This window comes from Sceloporus undulatus, chromosome 1 (assembly GCF_019175285.1).
Source record: "Sceloporus undulatus isolate JIND9_A2432 ecotype Alabama chromosome 1, SceUnd_v1.1, whole genome shotgun sequence".
NCBI lineage: Eukaryota > Metazoa > Chordata > Lepidosauria > Squamata > Phrynosomatidae > Sceloporus > Sceloporus undulatus.
In genome coordinates, this window is record NC_056522.1 from 186392614 (window position 1) to 186411685 (window position 19072).

The following is a 19072-nucleotide window of genomic DNA, read 5'->3' on the forward strand; positions in this document are numbered from 1 at the left end:
CATTATTATTATTATTATTGCAAATTGCACTGTCCTCTTTTTTCCCCTCCCTTTGGATGGGCCTGTATTATTATTATTATTGTTATTATTTCCTCCCCCTTGGCTCGCTTGCTTTTCCTCACCTTTCCCCTCCCCAAAGTGTATACTGCTCCAAACCTAGAGATACATAGTTCCCAAACAGAAAGCAAAAGAAGAAGCAAAAGGACCTTGGCTGGAGCGAGCGAGAGAGTTCCTTCCTCCAGGGATTTAATTGCATCGTTTTGTATCGTTTTGTATCCTTTCCTGGGGCTTTCCCCTTTCTTTCATGACAAGGACTAAAAGAACCTCTCCAGGAAAGAGGCTCCAGGGGGGTGCTTTACGTGTTTTGTTGGACGGAGGAGGAGGAAGGAGCAGCACCAGCAGCAACACCATGGATGTCTTGGCTAGCTATAGCATATTCCAGGAACTGCAGCTGGTCCACGACACCGGCTACTTCTCCGCCTTGCCATCCCTGGAAGAGAACTGGCAGCAGGTGATGATGAACCCCTCCTTCCCCCCCCTTTGATCCTGGGGTATATGTCTGTCTGTATCTGTTGGGCTGTTGTTGTTGTTGTTTCTCATGCATCTCTTTTCCTCTCTCAGAGTAGCAGAAATGGCCACCTCCCCTCCCTTCAGAAGTCCTTGCAAGGAATCCTGCCCCCCCCCCCCCCAACAAATAAGAATTGCCACTGAGAAAAGTTCTTTGGGCTCCTCTCCATCTTTTGTGTACTGTGTATTGTGTACCAAATGCATCTGAGGAAGTAGGCTGGAGTCTAGCAGGAAGGCTCCTGCTCCTGCCCCAACCTCTTTCTTTTGCAGTCAGTCTCAAAGGGGCTACCAGAGCTCTCTAAATAATAATAATAATAATAATAATAATAGTACCCAAAGCATCTGAGGAAGGAGACTTAAGTCTAGGGAAGCTCATGTTGCCAACTTCTTTCTCTCAGTCAGTCTCAAAGGGGCTACAAGAGCTCTCTACAGACTGATTCAACAGACTTACACAGCTATATCTTTTAATAATAATAATAATAATAATAATAATAATAATATGCATCTGAGGAAGTGGACTTTAGTCTAGGAAAGTTCCTGCTGCCAACCTCTTTCTGTCAGTCTCAAAGAGGCTACAAGGTCTCTCTACATCATAATAATAATAATGCCAAAAGCATCTGATGAAGTAGACTTAAGCCTAGGATAGGTCCTACATAATAATAATAATAATGATGATGATGATTCTTAGCCATGCTTTTTGGTCCTAATGTTCATAGAATCAAGTCTGCTAACTCAGAGCCATTTGGGAAATGCCTCCAGATGCAAACGCCTCCAAATGCATGTAAGGAAGTAGACTTTAGTCTATGAAAACTCATGCTGTCAACCTCTTTCTTTCAGTCAGTCTGAAAGGTACCACCAGACCTTTCTCCACAGACTAATAATCTGTAGCCATGTTTTTTGGTCCTAATGTTTGCAGACTCAAGTCTGCTTCCTCAGAGGCATTTGGGAAATGGCTCCAAATACATGTGAGGAAGTAGGCTCAAATCAAGGGAGCTCTCATGCTGCCAACCTCTTTCTTTCAGTTACTCTCAAAAGGAGTTACAAGAGCTCTCTACATCCATATTATACTGCTGTTATTCAAAGTAAAAAAAGAAAGAAAGAAAGAAAAGTCCAAAACACACTGCAGACATAATCCAGTTTGAGACTGCTTTAACTGCCCTGGCTCAGTGTTAGGGAATCCTGGGAATTGTAGTTTATTAGCTTCATTTATATACCGCTTCATACCACCTAAGCACTCCCTAAGCGGTTTACAAAGTGTAAGCTAATTGCCCCCAACAATCTGGGTCCTCATGTTAGCAACCATGGAAGGATGCAAGCCTGAGTCAAGCCTGAGCCCTGGCTGGTATTGAACTCATGGCCTTATGGTTTGTGAGTGAGTGTCTGTTTTATTGTGGCACCAGAGCTCTTTCACAGAGAAGATTAGAAATATCCCACTAAACTACAGTTCCCAGAATTGTCTAGCATTCAACCAGGACAGTTAAACCAGTCTCAAACTGGATTATTTCTGCAGTGTGTTTTGGACCTAAATTCCTTTCCCCCCCTTTGTTCTTCTTGCATAAAGTGTGTGTCCTTTTATCTTTTGAGTTCTTTCCATCTCATGCTGTTGCTTAAAGTAAAATAAATCCCGCTTTTCTCTCTTTTCTTCTTGCACAAAGTGTGTATGTGTGTGTGTTTAGGGAGGGAGGGGGGTCATTTCCCATTACTATTGACAACTGATGCCATTCCTGCTTTTCAAGGTAGTTTTCAAGGGAATTGGGATGTCACTACAAAGCCAGGTGTTTTGGTGGAGAGACTTGATATGCAGAAGCCAGGAAGTAATAATGCACGAACTAAGCACTGCCTTTTGAGTTTCTTCTTTTAAAAAATGAATCAATCTTTTCAAACCCCAGGTTGCTTAAATGGTTAATGCTGTCTTAAAAGGATGGCCTGTTTCTGCAAGCAAAGAGGGTTGAGAAGCCAGAGGAAGGGTTAAGGAATAACTTCCCAAGCTGGAAATTGGGTAATGAGGTTAAACTGAACAAGGGGGAGACAGTGCTGTCAGGAGAGATGGGAGCCTAGAGAGAGAAAAGAAGGACTAGCATGAAAGCTGTGATTAGCCTCAATACAAAGATGGGGAAGCGGGGATGATGAGAAAGAAAAACATCAGCTGGGATGCGGGAGAAAGGGAGAAAGCAAATGCTGGCGAATGGGCTCCTTGCTGAGGAAGACAAGGCTGAAGGGAGAGCTGTGAGCTGGGCTTGGTTGCAAAGTCACTTGAGAATCTCTTGTATTTGGCAAACTATGGTCATATAAGTGGGGAGAAGCTCCTGGGCTGTGTAGCTAACTAAGCAAGTGAACACGTGGAAGCTTTTTAATGTAACTGATTCCTCCCCGCCCCAATATTACAGTTGATTCAGATCATAGATTCCTGGATTTTTGTCTTCCAGTGATTCAGATGCCATGAGCCTAATTCTTCAATGTGCCTTTGAGGCGTGAAGGTGCGCATGGACCTGTCTGTATCGGTGGATCGTCTTGCTGTGAAAGCAGGAATTGTTTACAGTGTAGCTGCTCGTGTTTAAGGATCTCCCTGCATGGGGTTTTTGTCGTTCCAGCTTTCTTTGTTGGAAAGGGTTTGGTGGTGCAGATATGTCTCAGGCAAGCAGGCAGTTCAAGTCCACTTTGTTCTTAAAGGACCAGGAGCCTTTTTCTGTGTACTTATTAGGCAGACTCATTGATGAGTCACATCTGGTTTTCTTTCTCTTTCTCCCTTGAGCGGCTGATTCAGTTGGAGAGGCGAATAATTCTCCACTTAACAGTTCTTCCAGTTTGCTTCCAACAGTGTCCTTGCCGTTGAATCAGTTGCATATTAATAACAGTCTAGACAGTTCAATGCGAGATAATCTGTTGACACAGCCAGAATGCCTGGGGCAGATACTGTATGTTACTCTACTGTAAAGAAAGGATGCTGGTTGTTTTCTGCAGCACCAGCTCAAGTCTGCTGTATATGCGCTGAGTTTAAAGGAGCCGTTTGCATGTGTTTGCCCTAAATCCTTTAGTCAGTGTTGACTTTTATAGGCATGTGAACCTTTCCATTAAATCTTTTTTGGCGGCTGTTTGAACACATCCCACTAGTGATGCTTAGCAACTGGAGAACATGGGTTGAGTGCTTAAAGCATTCAAGGTACCTCATCTCTATAAAGTTTACAAACAGTCACGTAAGGGCAGCCAGTGATATGGTCTTCCTATTTTCTGTGGTTAGGGGAAGGAGTAAGTTGACATTAAGCCTCCCACTGTGAAATGGGAACTGGGGATTTTCCATGTTGCACTTTAAAGTACAATCCTAGGCATGTCTGCTCTTCTGAGTAAGTCCCACTGAGTTCAGTAGGTCATGTTCTAGGTAAGTTGGTTGAGGTTTGCAGCCTGAGCCTTTCAGTGATGGGATGGGGAAGAAGCTGAGTGGGAAGAGGTCATAGGAAGCCTTAATTTGTCAGCACACAACCTTTACCAGCTCATTTCACTTTGTCCCAGCTCTTATGACTGTCAGGAAACCTTTTGGAAATGGATTTGTTTCCTTGGTGTGGAAGGCTGCAAAAGTACCCCAAAAATTCTAGAATGTTTCAAAACATTCACATTAGTCAAAATGGTAAAATGTTATCACACTGTGAGGCCAGGAGATACCAATGTAAGGAGGGGGTTTCCTTTCATTTCACCTTCCCTTTGTTCCCATTGCCAGCTAACTGCAGAGGTTGGGGAATCTGTTCAAGCAATTTGACCGAGTTACATTTGCAGAATCTCCAGCCACAGTGTCTCAAAAGGCTGGTCCTTGCCACACTTCCAGTTTCCACTCTCAGTTCTGGCCAGTGCTTCTCCTACACAGTGTAAAAGTTGCCAGTCTGTTGTTGAAAGGCAGCACTTCATTTGACTCCAACAACAACAACCACCACAAAACTTCTTCCTCAAATGAAATCCCCTACACTAAGCAGATTTACCAGCAGAAAGTTGTAGATTAAAAATGAATGAGTGGTGAGCTGGGAAGCCCCTGGTACACATCTTATCTCAGCCATGACCTCACCTAAGCCACTGTGTTCCTAGCTGTGTGTATGGAGATATAAAATACTAAGCCTGCTTACACAAGTGTTGTAAGTACGAGTGAAATAAGTCTATGTGAAGTGCTGTTGGACTGTCCAGGAAGAGCAACATACAAATGCTAAAAACATGATCCAGTTAAGTGCTTTGATGTCTAGTTCAAATGCAGTATTTACTTCAGTCTCTTGCATTCAGATCAGTGGGACTTATGGACAGCTGTAGTTAACTAACTGCCTGGATTGCACCCTATGATGCATTATAAAATGGGGGAAGATTCACTGCCTTATAAGAAGAAGAAAAACCTTTAGGTTGCAGATTTTGAGATGCCTGGGTAGACATTTTGACTGTGAGTGACAGCAAAGGAGAACCACAACAGTCACACTGTAGGATCCTTCCTTCCTTTTGGCCTAATATTTTGTAGCTGCTTAATACAGAACAGGAAGAGTTATGTGTACTCTGCAAAAGTATACATGACTGTTGCAATAACTCAAGCCAGTTGTTAAATAATTTCTCCCTATCAGGCATCCTCCGTCCCCTCCCCCCTTTCCCCATAACTTGGAGGAAGAGGAAGTTCTTAGGTCTCTGCTTCTGAGAATTAGTTGTGTGGAAAGTTACAATGCAATAGTTTATATAATAACCCAGACTTCCAAGTGCACAGTAGGCTGACTTTTCCTTCTCTCTCTTCTGTTTAGGATACATAAATTTGGCATGTACTCTTGTTCCACAACTTGAAATAAAAAGGTACAATGTAGGACTTTATTTGGATTAAACAGGGGTAGAAACAGACATGTTTGGCACAGCTCTTGAAGGGGCAGATTGAAAATACATGCCAAATTCACACTATATTCCAGCAAGTAAATTTGCTTTTCTGGTTCATGTACAGTCTTCCTTATCTGGAATTCAGAAATCCAAAATCCTACAAAAAACAAACGTTTTTTAATGTCTGCTTTCCGATTATTACAAATATTGTATATAACTACCTACAAGATGGGTGTATAAGGTATGTATGAAACATAAATAAATTTCATGTTTAGACTTGGGTCCCATCTCCAAGATACTGCATTATGTACATATCTGCAAAAACAGGTATTCCAAAATCCCAGACGCTTCTGGCCCCAAGCATCTTGGATAAGAGAGTCTCAACCAGTATCATTTTAGCCTCTTCAGGTGGATCCAAGTCTGAGACTTTCCCCAGGGGGACCCAACTTTAAGTCTCTCCTCAGCCATGAACTGTCTTGGTGGCCCTGGGCAAGTAATTCTCTCAGTCTCTCACTGCCTCTGTAGGTTGTTTCGCAGATCGGCTCTGATTTTGTTGGAAGGAAGCAAGACCTCTGTTTGCCATATTGTTCACAATGGTGATGGCTTAAAAAAATATTGCACAAGACTCAAGGGTTTCAGAGGGACGACTGTACTGTGTGGAATGCTCAGCCCAAATATTATAACTTGCATGAAAATGGAGAGACAGCGTAAGATGTAGAACAGTGGCTCCCAAACTCTGGTCCTCCAGATCTTTTGGACTTCACCTCCCAGAATTCCAGGCTGCTAGCCAAAGTGGGGGGGGGTCTTCTGGGAGTTGAAGTCCAAAATACTTGGAGGACCAAAGTTGGGAACCACTGGTTTAAATGGAACCTGCCCTGTGGGGGCAAAAGAGATATTTTATGGGCAGGAGCAGCTTATTTTCTGTGGCAACCTGGTGCATTATACTTGGTTTACCACATGCAGTTACAGAATTTTTGTTCTTAATGGTCAGTGGGATCAGAATGTATGTAAGGAAGATGTCTTCTGTGTGTCTTTTAAGAGTTTGGTTGGAATCTGTAATCATTGCATCTGATGTTGGGAGGGAAAAGGCATCAAGAGCATGTTGTCTTTGGTTTCTTTCCTTTTTTCACTTGTGTCACAACTTGGATCAGCTCTTAAGAGCCTTCTGAAGTAGGCAAGGTTTATGTAAACATTTACTGTATTTGAGTCTGAGTGTCTCTGAAACTGTTCACAGTTTGCTTATGTCATTTGCTTATGTCATTTATCTGCTATTTTTATGATAATTGCTCATTCCCAAGTCCCTCAAATATACTTTGAGTATACCATGCGTTGACAACTACTTAAAGCCCTATCACTCTACCCAACTTCCTGGGGTTGGCAGTTTGGTCAGAGGCACCAGAGACAAATTCTCTGGTTTGAGAGGATTCCACAGGATGGAATCAGGGCAGTTAAAATAGAAACATAGCACTATAACTGTGCAGTGTGAAAGAGCCCTTAGTAGTTACAGCAGCTCTCCCTAGCCTCTTATCCTCCAGATGTGTTGCACATTATCCTCAGTAGTCATAGCTTAAGTTGCACAATGGAGAAGACAGATCTATAGTATTTACAGAGTCTGGTCTTGTTTAGCCATTAAAGTTTTCATAAGTGTCCCCTTCTGTTCTCTTACTAGCCATTACGTTCTAGGTGCTGAATATGTTTTGAGGGTGTGGAAACTGGGAATGGAGTTCCCCATAATAACAGGACTTCATAGGAGCAGGAGGTGGCTTTCCCACAGCAGCTTGTTTTGTTGTGGGTGTATTACAGACTGCCAAATGAAAACATGGTGAGGATATGTGCTGCTTCAAGTTTGTGGAATTCCTTCCCACAGGAGGTTTGGTTCACCCTTCCAAGCTCTCTTTCTGCTGGCAAGCAAGACTTTTTGTTTAGGGTAGGTCTTTGGCCTTTAATTCATAGGGCATAAAGGGCTTCTAACGTGGGATAAATTGTTTCAACTCTGTGTTTCTAGTTGAATTCTTTGTTTATTATTATTTATTTATTTATTTATTTATTTATTTATAGGCTGCCTTGAGCCCTGTGCTGGGAAAAAGCTGGAATATACATAAACAAATAAATTAATAGAGACTACATAATAGTACAGCTTTGAGATGTTTGCATTTTGACTCCCAGAATTCCTCAACATTCATGGATTCAGGGAAGTTTCTCAGATTCTGCATGGTACACATAGGAACATGAGTTTGTTTCAGGCCAGTCAGGCCATAGGCTCTCTTTTCAAGCATGGTTTACAAGAGACCTTCTGAGTGTAGAACATGTGCTTTTTTACTGGATTGTAACCATCTAACTGGGCAACGCTGATGTGTACTTGTGGTCATTTTTTTAGTAAGCCATATCATAGAGTGAGTTCGAGGAGATGCATTGTTATGTGACTTCAGGAATTCACTAGACAATTCGTACTGCTCCATATGTTGTGGAAATTGCCAGGTATGTGCCTATATGCTGTGAATACCAGGGGAACCCCATGTTCTTGCTCATTGTGATCAGAAAGATGCTTACTCAGTCGTCTTGAGATTTTTCCAGTGGTCCTGATAGCACCTGCTAACGGAAAGTGCCTAGAAAGTGATAAATGCAAATTACACTTCTACAATCTCTCTGTTCTTGCTGTTGTGCAACTTCAAGTCATTTTTTACTTATGGTGGCCCTATCATGGATATTTCTTGGAAAGTTTCTTCAGAGGGAGTTTGCCATTGCCATCCTCTGAGGATGAGAGTGTGGGAACTGTCCAAAGTCACCAATACTTGAGCAGGGATTCGAACATACTGATTTCCAGGGTTGTAGTCCAGTGCTGAAACCATTACACCACACTGGCCCTCTTCGGCCTGTCCCCCAACTTTTGTTTCCTTTTATTATGGATTGTGGGGGATAGGAGGGAAGGGTAAAATGTTGTGGAAGTAACAGGGACCTGATGGTTTTTAAAGCCAAAAGGGTTTTTGTGACTTTGTGACTTGAGCCTCCCGTGTAAAGAAAGGGAGGAAATAGAGAGGAGATTCCCCTTTGGCTATCTCAGAATGATTGAATATGAAGTCACATCCAGCAACTTGGCTGTCACCTTGTCATTTGTCGGGGGTTGAACAAGGACTACAAATGTGGATGAAGAAACCCTATGCAGGAAAAGCAAAATTATCCCAACCAGTTGGGATGTTATGTTTCAGTGCCGCTGGCAGTTTCCCTCCTGACTTCCTGTATTGGGAGAAAGATTGGATAAATGCATATAGATAACATTATAAATAGTTTGGCCATAAAGAGAAGTTGGCAATTGCTTTGTCGTTGTGCAGTCATCTCCATCCTCACCCCGCATTCCAGTGATGGGTGCTCAGAGAAAGCTTAATGCTGAATTGTCAGTGGTTTTTGGAAACTGCTCTAAATGGAACCATGTGCTGTCTCTAAATAAAGTGTGTCTTATTCAGTCCACAAGAACTGGATCCAGTTCATACTAACAAACTGGAGGGGAAGAGGAGAAGGCATGGATCCAGATTATCTGAAAGATCTGCTCTCTTTATAAAAGCCTGCCTGCCTTTAAATGTCCTCGAAGGAGAGGTTTCTCTCAATCCCACCACTATCACAGGCTCCTCTGATGAGGACGAGAGAGAAAACCTTCTCAGTGGCTGCTCCCAAGCTGCAAAATTCTCTCTTAAGTGGGGTTTAGTTGTCCCTCTCACTGTTTTCTTTCTGCCAGCAGGCAAAGACCCTTTTGATCCGTTAACTTGCTATTGCTGAAAATCTTTTCATTTCAGCCATTGTTGAAAATCTTTTCACTGTATTTTTTTATCATCATAATCGTTATTTTATATTTTATCATCATCATCATCATTATTTTATAATTATTTTAAATTAATGGTTTTAACTCAGATTGTGTAATTGCTTTTAAATGTTTGTGTTTTCCATTGTTTTAACTGTATTTTGTTTTAGCATATTATGAGCCACCTTGGGTCCCACATTGGAAGAAACATGGGATATAAATAAAACGAATAAGAATCCAGAAGAAGTCTGATTCACCTACACATTTCCCCAAAGCCAGCTTCACTTTTGGGCAAATCATAATTGTGTCCCATAGGTGTTCACTTTTTATTTCCTAAACTGCAGGTCTGAACACATTGACTTGGCACTACTGGACATAGGGGGAGATCCATCTGAATAAACATGGACAGGACTGTTCTGTTGGGCATGTTGGTTGAATTGAAGGTGGTTATACGCCTAAGGTACTGGTAACCCACTCTGATCCTTAGGTGGTGTCACTGGATGATGGTGATGCTTGTGAAATGGCCTAAAAACTCCGGAAGCATGGCAGTGGTTAATCTAGCAGATCTCTGTTTCACATTTGGCAGTCAGAGCTTCTTATGCCAGTTGGCCAAGATTTTCCCTGTGCTACTGGACAGGAATAAATCATGCTGTAGATATTCCTTCCTCCTTGGCATCTCCCATTGTTCTAGAAGAATGGCATACTTGGCTGCTCCGTAAACAAAACTCATCTCCATTAATATTGCTATTTCATCTTGGTTCCACTTGCTGCAAAACACTTTCCTAAGTGCTTATTGCCCATCATGCCTCCCTGGGAGGATTGCTTTCAGGAAGAGTTGACTTCCCAGAACAGCCACCTGCCTGGTACTCTGGATATAGGAAATGACTGCAGAAAAATCATGCACCCCAAGGGTGCTGCTTAACCAAAAAGACTCCTGGTAACCTTTCTGGTACCTTTTGGCTACAGCAACTGTATTACAAATTGTAAAATTGTGTTCCCGTCTGAGTAGGGATTTAAGGAGTAAGAATTGTTCCCTTAAAAAGACCCAAAGCCATAAACACCCCTCCCCTCCAACCTGACTGAACAAGATTTTTTCCCATTCTTGTTTTGAGCCACGAAGTGGGAGGGCCCTTTTTCTGCATCATTTCTTCTTGAGAAATTAAATCTTTTAGTGTTGCTGCTGCTGCATTAAAAATCCAGCCTCCTCAGGAACGACTGTCCCTGTTTAAATTGAAATGTTCTTGCAAAAGGTGTCATTTTAATCTGAATTGTGGATGCTTAATACCGGTTCTGTTTCTATCCCTTCCCCCTTTTTATTTTTTTTAAAAAATGTTTATTTTAAAAATAATATAATGATTGTTTATTGCCATGAGAATATATTTTAAATGGAAAAGTATCCATTATTATTGAAAGTATCTCTTTGTTGCTTAAAGAATAATGGTATCTAAACACAAGCAAAGGAAAGCTATAAAGATATAATAGCCACAGTATCAAGCGTACAGAACACATTGTGCAGCTGCTCAGAAATATGTAAACTCATTGCAGTCTAAGCATATGGAAGCTGAGGTTCTTCAGGGCTTGTCTTAATGTCTGGCAATTTGCCTATGGACTGGAAAGGAACACCCTTCTTTTGGGGTCATTGTCGTGACCCCAACCTAGCCAGTCTTAACAGTGTATTACTGGCAGCTGATGTGCTTCTATGTCAAAATCTGAATTCAGAAGCAGCCATCCAAGGTGCTGAACACAACCTCCCAATATACGTTTATCACACTGGACAGCTCCTGTAAAGTTGGAACTAAAATCCAGTGAAGGTTCACTGCTTCACTTATACAGATGCCAGCGCTCACCACTGCAGCAGGTACTAAAGAAAGAATTCAGAGGTAGATTTTAATTTACCGACTGTTATATATAGCATGGTAGCCCTTCAGATTACATGATATCAAGGCATCTGGGACTTTAAATTGTGACATCCACTTACAGTTGGACCCAGGAACTTACTGGCAGCTGGTACAAAACTGGAGATGTGCTAAAATTTCATGGCCCCCCACTACCATAAAAATAAACACAGGTAGCTGGAAGTTGGACCTGAATTTATGTATATATGTATGTCTGGGGTGTAACTCTTTAGTTGTTTGGTTATTGTGAAGATTTCCTGTATCCTTCTGAAGGCAGAGTTTTGGCTGCTAGAAAATCACTTTCTCTTGATGCCACTCAGTACTGTGCAAATGGGATTCTTCACTCCATCTCCATTGTAAGAATCCTGAGCTGCTGAGCAGAGAGGGGATTACTGTACAACTATTATTGTACCTTTAGGTACAATTTGACCTGGCTGTTGTACTTCTATGTACTTAATGTATACCGTATAGCCTAGCATCTCATTGGTTGTACTGTATGTTACTATGGTTCTTTCCACTTACCTATCCTGTTCTGCTTGCTCTCCTGAAATTGTGGGACAGCTCCCACTCAGCAGAGGCGGCAGAAAGCTTTTACCTAGAGCAGGAGGGGAATCTGGGATATAGGGAGCATGATTTTCCTGCTTCACTCCCTCTCTGCCTTACAGATTGGCCATGATTGCTTGGTGTGCATTGCCTGCATGCAAGCAAGTGGGTGGAATTCATTTAACCTTCAGTAGCAAAATGTTGCAGGAAGGCAAGACAAAGTGGTGAATGCTATTTGGAAAGCAATCAAATGTAAGGGGAGCTGTATCTTTTTGAGCAAGACAGCACAGATTCACGCTGCTAGAGCAGATGATGGTCAGACAGAAGCAGTTGTGCATGCAGTGACAAGATTTTGTGCTTCGGTCCCTTAGTCTCCTGGTCACTGCAAATGATTGTAGTATTGTGATAATCCTTTTCCAGAACTCCCCTATGTATGACATTCCGTCTATATTGCTATAAATTCATCTATGAGACCAGTTTTGCTGCTTTCACCCCTGTGCCATCTCTAAACTAAGGTAGACTTGTGTTGCTGGGTAGTTTTGGGATTTTTTGGCTACGTTTTTAACTGACATGACCCTGTTCACACTACACAGTTAGTTCTCAGTCCAGACCCCTTGCTAAATTGCTAATGTCAGGATTTCTCAGGTCCAGCCATGGCAGTTAAAATGGATCATCAGAATATAACTGTGTCATGCAAAATGACCACAGCTGAAATCCCAATAGTGTGAGGCAAGGAGTTGGAGAATGTGCAGCCATCTCAGTGTTGTTGGACTGCAATTCCCAGCAGTGCTAGATAGCATAGCCACTAGTGAGGGATAGTTGGAGTTGCAGACCACCAACATCTCAAGGGCCACATATTCCCCATCCCTGATGCATTAGAGTGATAGGGGGCTCCTACTGTGCAACTGAATCTGGGCTGTGAGTTTTTCCCCAATCTGCTTCATGTTTCATACATGGATTACATTTATGCACACATTTTGTCATTCAGGGTCTAGCCATACTGCATCATTATAGCAATTTGATACCACTCTGGTTGCCATGTGGTTCCCTCCTATCAAATTTGGTAACTTGTTACTTCATGGGATTATTAGGATTTGCTAGACCAGTATCTTGAATTATGCTAGAGTTATCTGGCAGAGAATTCTAAGCATCCCACAATTCCATAGGATGAAGCTGTGGTAGTTAAAGTAGTATCAAAATGCTATAATTGTGTAGTGTGGATGGACATGTGTGTGTGTCACCTATTTATGGTGACCCCATCAATTTTTGTAGGGTTTTCTTAGGCAAAGAATACTTAGAGGTGTTTTGCCAGTTCCTTCCTTTGATATGTAGCTTACACCACCTGACATTCATTGGGTGGTTTCCCATCCAAGTACTAACCAGGGCTGGCCCTATTTAGCATCCATGATCAACAAGATATGGTGCCTATAGGCCCCTGTAGTTAGGCCCCAGATATACCCTTAGCTTTTGTATATTCAGCTTCTGGCAGTTCTGTAGCTGTAGAGATCGACTAGTGTGACCAAAGATGCATGCATGTGCACATGCTGTGAGAAGGGGCCATAGCTCCTTGATAGAGCATGTATCTTTCATGCAGAAGATTGCTGAAATCTGTTCTTTTAAAATCCTGCCTGAGATCCTGGAGTCACTGAAAGTCAGCCTTGACAATACAGTTGGCCCTCCACACTTAACTATAATGGATTTGATTATTCACAGGTTTGTCTGAGGACAGAGAATGAGCAGACAGACAGACAAGTGGATGGATGCAGGATGTGGGAGGTGCCCCTGAGGGCCTTCAGTCACTGCCACTGCTAAATGGTGCCCACTGGATGAGGCACTTCACCTACCTCTGCCTAGTCCTGTCTGCCCCCCTTTGGCCAGGTGAGCCTGCATTTCAGTCACTCACTAGCCAGCAAGCTTGCAAGCTATCTGTCCCTGTGATGCTCTTGGCTGTGCCACACTCGGCCCACCTAGCCTTGGACTCTCCCTCCTGACAGCCAACTGGAAGGCAGAGATGGCACCTGGAAGAAGAAGGAGGGAAGGGGCTCCAATCCCAGTGCAGTCATCATGGCCTCCCTGCTGCTCATTCCTGTCTGCCCGGCCGACCTCCTTCCCTCCTCTTTGCCTGACACATCCAGGCACAGCGGGAGAGAGGGAGGCAGGGAGAACTAGGTAGGCTAAGGATTCCAGGCTGGGGGCAGAGCGAGCCCACCCCCAGGCACCCTGCTGGCACTGGTGCCCAGTCTCCCATCCCAGACCCCTACCTGGCTATATCTCGGGAGCCTAGAAGTATTCACGGTCTTCCTACTATTGAGGGGGTCTTGCATCCCTAACCACACTCTGCCCTGTAAATGTGGAGGTCTGACTGTTCCAGGTAAGATGGACAAGTGGTCTCACTCAGTATAAGGCAGTTTTCTCTTTTTCTGTGAAATACCCTTTATTTGTTTGTGAAAACTGCACACAACTGAGACCATGTATCTCAAAAGGAACCTACAAATTTTATTCTCCTCTTTATCCTGTCCTAACAAAGGAAGCTCCATGGCAGAGATTTGGGTATTTATTGATTGCAACAGACTAAAATTGTATCTCCCCCCCCCCCCATTTTCTGGGTACTTGTGCTGTGCCATAGGCCATTACAAAAGATACAGTCTTCCCCAATTTGCTGTCTCTCCCCCATCCTGCCCCGATGTTGGATAGTGAATTATAGCAAACTTGTAAGGGATAAATATGAGCTCTCTGTGCCTTATGATATCCACTTGTCCCTCCATATTTGCTAGAGTTAGGGGCACAAGACCCCCATGAATATGGAAAAACCTCAAATAACAAAAACAACATGTTTTTACCCGAGAGGACGCCTCTCTAGGAATCTCTAGGTCCTCTAGCGCAAGTCTGTGGTCAGCGTCTGAAAGACACTGACCATAGAACGGCGCTGGAGTAGCTACAAATGCCTAGTAGAGTATTCTCTCCAGGAATCTCTAGGTCCTCCAGTGCAACTTTTAGTTAAAGCTGACCATTGAGATGTAGTGGAGGACATAGATATTCCTAGAGAGAACATATTCATCAAATCCGTGAATAATCAGATCCACAAATATCAAAGTCGCAAATATAGAGGGATGAGTGTATACTTCTTTCTTCTTCCCTTTAAAGATTTTGGCATCTTTCTGTTGGGATAAGGAGCTGCCTTATAGAGTAGCACTTCAGGCCATATGATGGCACTGAATCATGTGGCACTAGAAAGCAGCCTTCACCATTCTCAGTGGGATTACATTCTCCTTGGAAGACCAGGCTCTCAGCTGGGAAGTATTTCTTGAACCATCCTTGTTTTGTTGCTGTGTGCCTTCAAATTGTTTCTGACTTGTGGTCAATCCTAAGGTGACCCCATCACAAGGTTTACTTGACAGTATTTGTTCAAGGGGGGGGGGGTGTTTGCCTTCCTCTGAGTCTGAGAGAGTGTGATTGCCCAAGAGTAGTGGATTTCCATGTCTGCAGGGGGATTCAAGCCCTGTTCTTCAGAATCATAGTCCAGTGCTCAAACTAATACACCACACTGGCTCTCATCCTTGTTGCTGGAGGTTAATGGTGCCTTGGCAACCCCTTCCAACAGCTGAGGCTGCTGTGCGGCTGCAGACATATTCTGGACAAAGGGAGCCCAGCCACAGCTATCTATGCTCTGGTAAAATGACTGTAGTGCAGGGATGTGAAAAGCTCTCTGTATTGGTTTTGTTACATTTCTATAAATCCCATCATTTTCTCTCTGTCCTTATTTTGTGTTAGTTGCTGAAACTCTCTCTTTGTCTCTCTCCTGCACAGAAATGCTGTGCATTTTGACACTTGCCTTTCCTGCTGTACATGTGTTTTTGCATATTTTTCAATGGTACCCATTATGAGCATCACACATTTATTTGCATAACATTTGAAATGGTGGCTGGGGAGGAGGGAACCAATCTGCTCCTTGCATTAAGCGAATACAAATTACATTTTCATTCCTGCTGTAATGCAGGTGGGGTTTGTACTGAAGATTGTCCATGAACTGCCTTTAGTTAACAAAATAGTGGATAGGATGTTAACTGGGGTCACTTACTGTCACTGCATCATTCCGATGCTTGAGACACTTATAATAGTGCCTCCAGGTCCATTTCTAGACACTCAGAATGCCAATGCTCACTTTAAAAACCCTGCACAATCTGCACCTGAAGAATTACCTTCCTCATTTGCCTGCCCATGTGTTCTGTACAGTTTGTCGGAAACTCCCACAGTCTGGAAGAAAGAAGGTTCTTAGTAGTGATGCTTTGGCTATGGAATATATCCTTGTTGAGATCCATCCAGCACCTTCTTTTGTCTTCTAGGTGTAGAGTAGCATCTTTTTCCCAGGTCTTTGAAACCTCTAATGAAATTGCTTTAGGCTGGTTTAGATGCTGCTTTAGGCTGGTTTAGATGCTTGACATTATTCTTGCACTCCCATTGATTTGTGTTTTGTTTTTATGCGTTGCAGAGATTCCATTGAATTTAAAACAACAACAACAAGTAAGTAGGCTTTCTGGTTACAAATGGCTGTTTAAACAGTTGTATTATATTATAGAGGAAAACAGTTGGAACATGTGAAGCTATCAAAAAGATGTTCCAAATTATCATCCTGAATGGTAAATTCTGTTCCTCAATCTGCAACTCAGGACTTGCCTTAATTATGCCACAGAACTGGAAACAAACCTGCTGCAGAATAGGAGAAAAGAAATGCTCCACCCTGTTCACTATTTTTAAAGACAGCAAGCAATTTCCCATTGTACCTGAGATACTTAGATGTTTGCGTTGTGTGTTTAAAGGTCCAGTGGCTTAAATCCAGTTGTTAGACCCACTGAATCAATGGGAACTTAAGTAAATACTTCTGTAAGTTTCATTGATTTAATGGGGCTACTCTACTTGGAAATAATAATTAGATTTAGGCTAATGTTTTAAAAAGTTCAAGCAATCCCTAAAGTGCAGAACACGGACAATGAAACATTTGCACAGAAAACAAACATGTTGTGGTTTTTCGGTTTTTTTATTTTATTTTTTTTGTAATGACCCATAAACCCAAGATTTTCATTCAAACAAAGTTATGGATTTTAATTCCCAATTAATAGTTGAAAGTTTCATCTATTACAAGATTGTGTGCATTTTTCTCAAGCACACGTTTTGTATTTGGATCTAGTGCATTTCAGTATAGTTTCATGTGAGATTTTAAGTTTCATCCATGCGACTGATGGGAGAAGCATTTCAATACATTAGATGACAAATGTATTTGTGTAGGCTTAATGTGTTTTGAGTTTCTGAAATTTATCACTGGGATCACAATGAAGATGTGATTCTTGTTTTATGACAGGAAAGAATCTGCAGTTAGAGTAAGTCCTAAAATACCTGGGATGTAGTTCAGAGCCACTAATATAAATGGAAGCTTAGACACTGTCTTCAGTGAGATATAGGCGAGATACAGACTGCCCAAAAAGGGCGGTCTGCTGCTGCCTCTGTTTCCACCGGCAGGAAGCCTCAGCCTCCAAATGGCAAGGCTTCCCGGTGGCGAAAAAAAAGCCGCAAAAAGCGGCTTCTTCTTCTGGCGCCCTTGTGACGCCGCAAGGTGCCAATGGCGCACTTGTGGCATCACATGCATGCCAGGCCGTGCGGACGCTAGGCGTCCATCATGTCAAAATGGCAGCGCCCGTATGTACAGGGTGCCACCATTTTGACGTCCTGGCGCCATAGGGAGCGTCCAAAAACTACGCTCCCGGGCAACCCTAGAACGTCATCAGGACATACTAAAAGGCCCATTTGTACAGGGCCATAGTTTGTGATTGTTTTTGCTGTGTGCCTTCAAGTCAGATCCACCGAATCCCTGGTGTTCCTAACCACGTTCTCTTGCCGGTAGATTACTGGGTTTCCTGCCTCATTTGAAACCTGTATTGTCATGTTTCCTTTTCATTGTTTTTCATCTTGAGCTCCCTATACAATTGACTTTGTATTCTGCTGAGAGTGTCTACTCTTCCGTGCATGTTGTGAATGGGATTCCATCCCATTGTTCTTAATATAATCAAGGAAACCAGTAAAATCCTATTTTTAAATCTCTTGTGTATCTATGTACCCGTTTGGCCATTTAATCTTGCAGCTACTCTGGGAAAACATGCGTATATGTCATGTGAACAGGGGATGTTGAGCAAGGATAAGAAAGGGAAGAATGGGCAGTGAAGGAGCATTTGATACATTAACAAGCATTCTTTAGAAATGGTTTATTTATGACATATTGCTGGTAGAAGAGTAGTGCTAACAGTCTAATTGAAGCCTGGAGGAATGCCACCTAGGATGGATTTTGCATGTTACACAGCAGATTGGACTGGTAATGGAAAATCTGCTGTGAGTGTGTGTGTGTGTTTGTGTGTGTGTTTTGAAGCTGCACTTGAAAATTAAATAATTGTGGATGTAGCATGCAGGTTCCTCCATTATTACAGTTTCATAATGACTATAAAAGCATGGTAGAGCTATTCTAGGCAAGCGGCTTTGCCAGGGCTCTGAAAGATGCCCGAAAACATGTCTGATGTTCTGTATCAGACACTCCTGGCAGAGCCTCCATGTTGTGTGACTAGAATAAAGAAACATGAAAGTGTGAGATAGCTTAAGGGTTGCTGCTGTATGACTTCGGCTGATGTTGTGCAAAGGTGGGAGGATCAATATCTGAAATGGACAGGGCTGCGTTTTACTGAAAAATAGCAGACATTTGGGTCATTCACACAAATACCTCAGCCACACTAACCATACAGATAAACCTTTGCAGATTTATTAGCTTCCAGAGGTCTGAAAAGTTGTATTTTCCTGACTGGGGGATTCTGAGTGTACTAGTGCAAAAATAACTTTTTCAAGCACTGCTGCTTCCTACCATGTTGCTTACATGCAGATATTCTTGGTTATTGATTCCTAAATTGTTGGATTGGATGGGGTAACTCAAGCTGTTCTGTTGGTGTAAAACAGAGATGGGACTCATACTGCCCTTCAGATGCTGTTGAATTGCAATTCCCAGTATTCCTTACTGCTGACTTTGCTGCCTATGGCTGATGGGACCAAAAGATTCCTGTACTGGGTGTAAATGCCCTTTTTTATACGGTAAATAGTTTGCAGTTCACATTGTTTACTGGTGAACAGACAAATGGCTTTTGACAAGCCTAATGCATTGTTCTGATTCTCTTCATGGTTACTTAAAGTAACCCCTCTTAAGGTCATTAGGACTCACATTTATTTATTCATTTCAAGGTCACTAGAGCAGATTATTGATCAGTGAAGAAAAACAAAGCCAACCTTCCCCTCAGCCTTACACATAAAAAAAAAAAAGACATGGCACTAAAGGAAAGCAAAAGGGGGGAGGAAAAGGAAAAACACACATCCAGAACCGAATTCTTAATACTATAAAATCCTAAATATGTATGTGATTACA

General features: G+C 42.4%; 1 protein-coding gene across 1 annotated transcript in view; it reads left to right on the forward strand.

The window, feature by feature from the left end:
• Nucleotides 1–24: 24 nt before the first annotated feature.
• Nucleotides 25–19072, forward strand: part of KLF7 (Kruppel like factor 7) — a 93452-nt gene continuing 74404 nt past the window's right edge. Inside the window, exon 1 of the mRNA XM_042447063.1 lies at nucleotides 25–511. Within this exon, the coding sequence (XP_042302997.1) occupies nucleotides 305–511 (207 nt within the window). The 5' untranslated portion in view covers nucleotides 25–304. The remainder of the gene's footprint in view (nucleotides 512–19072) is intronic.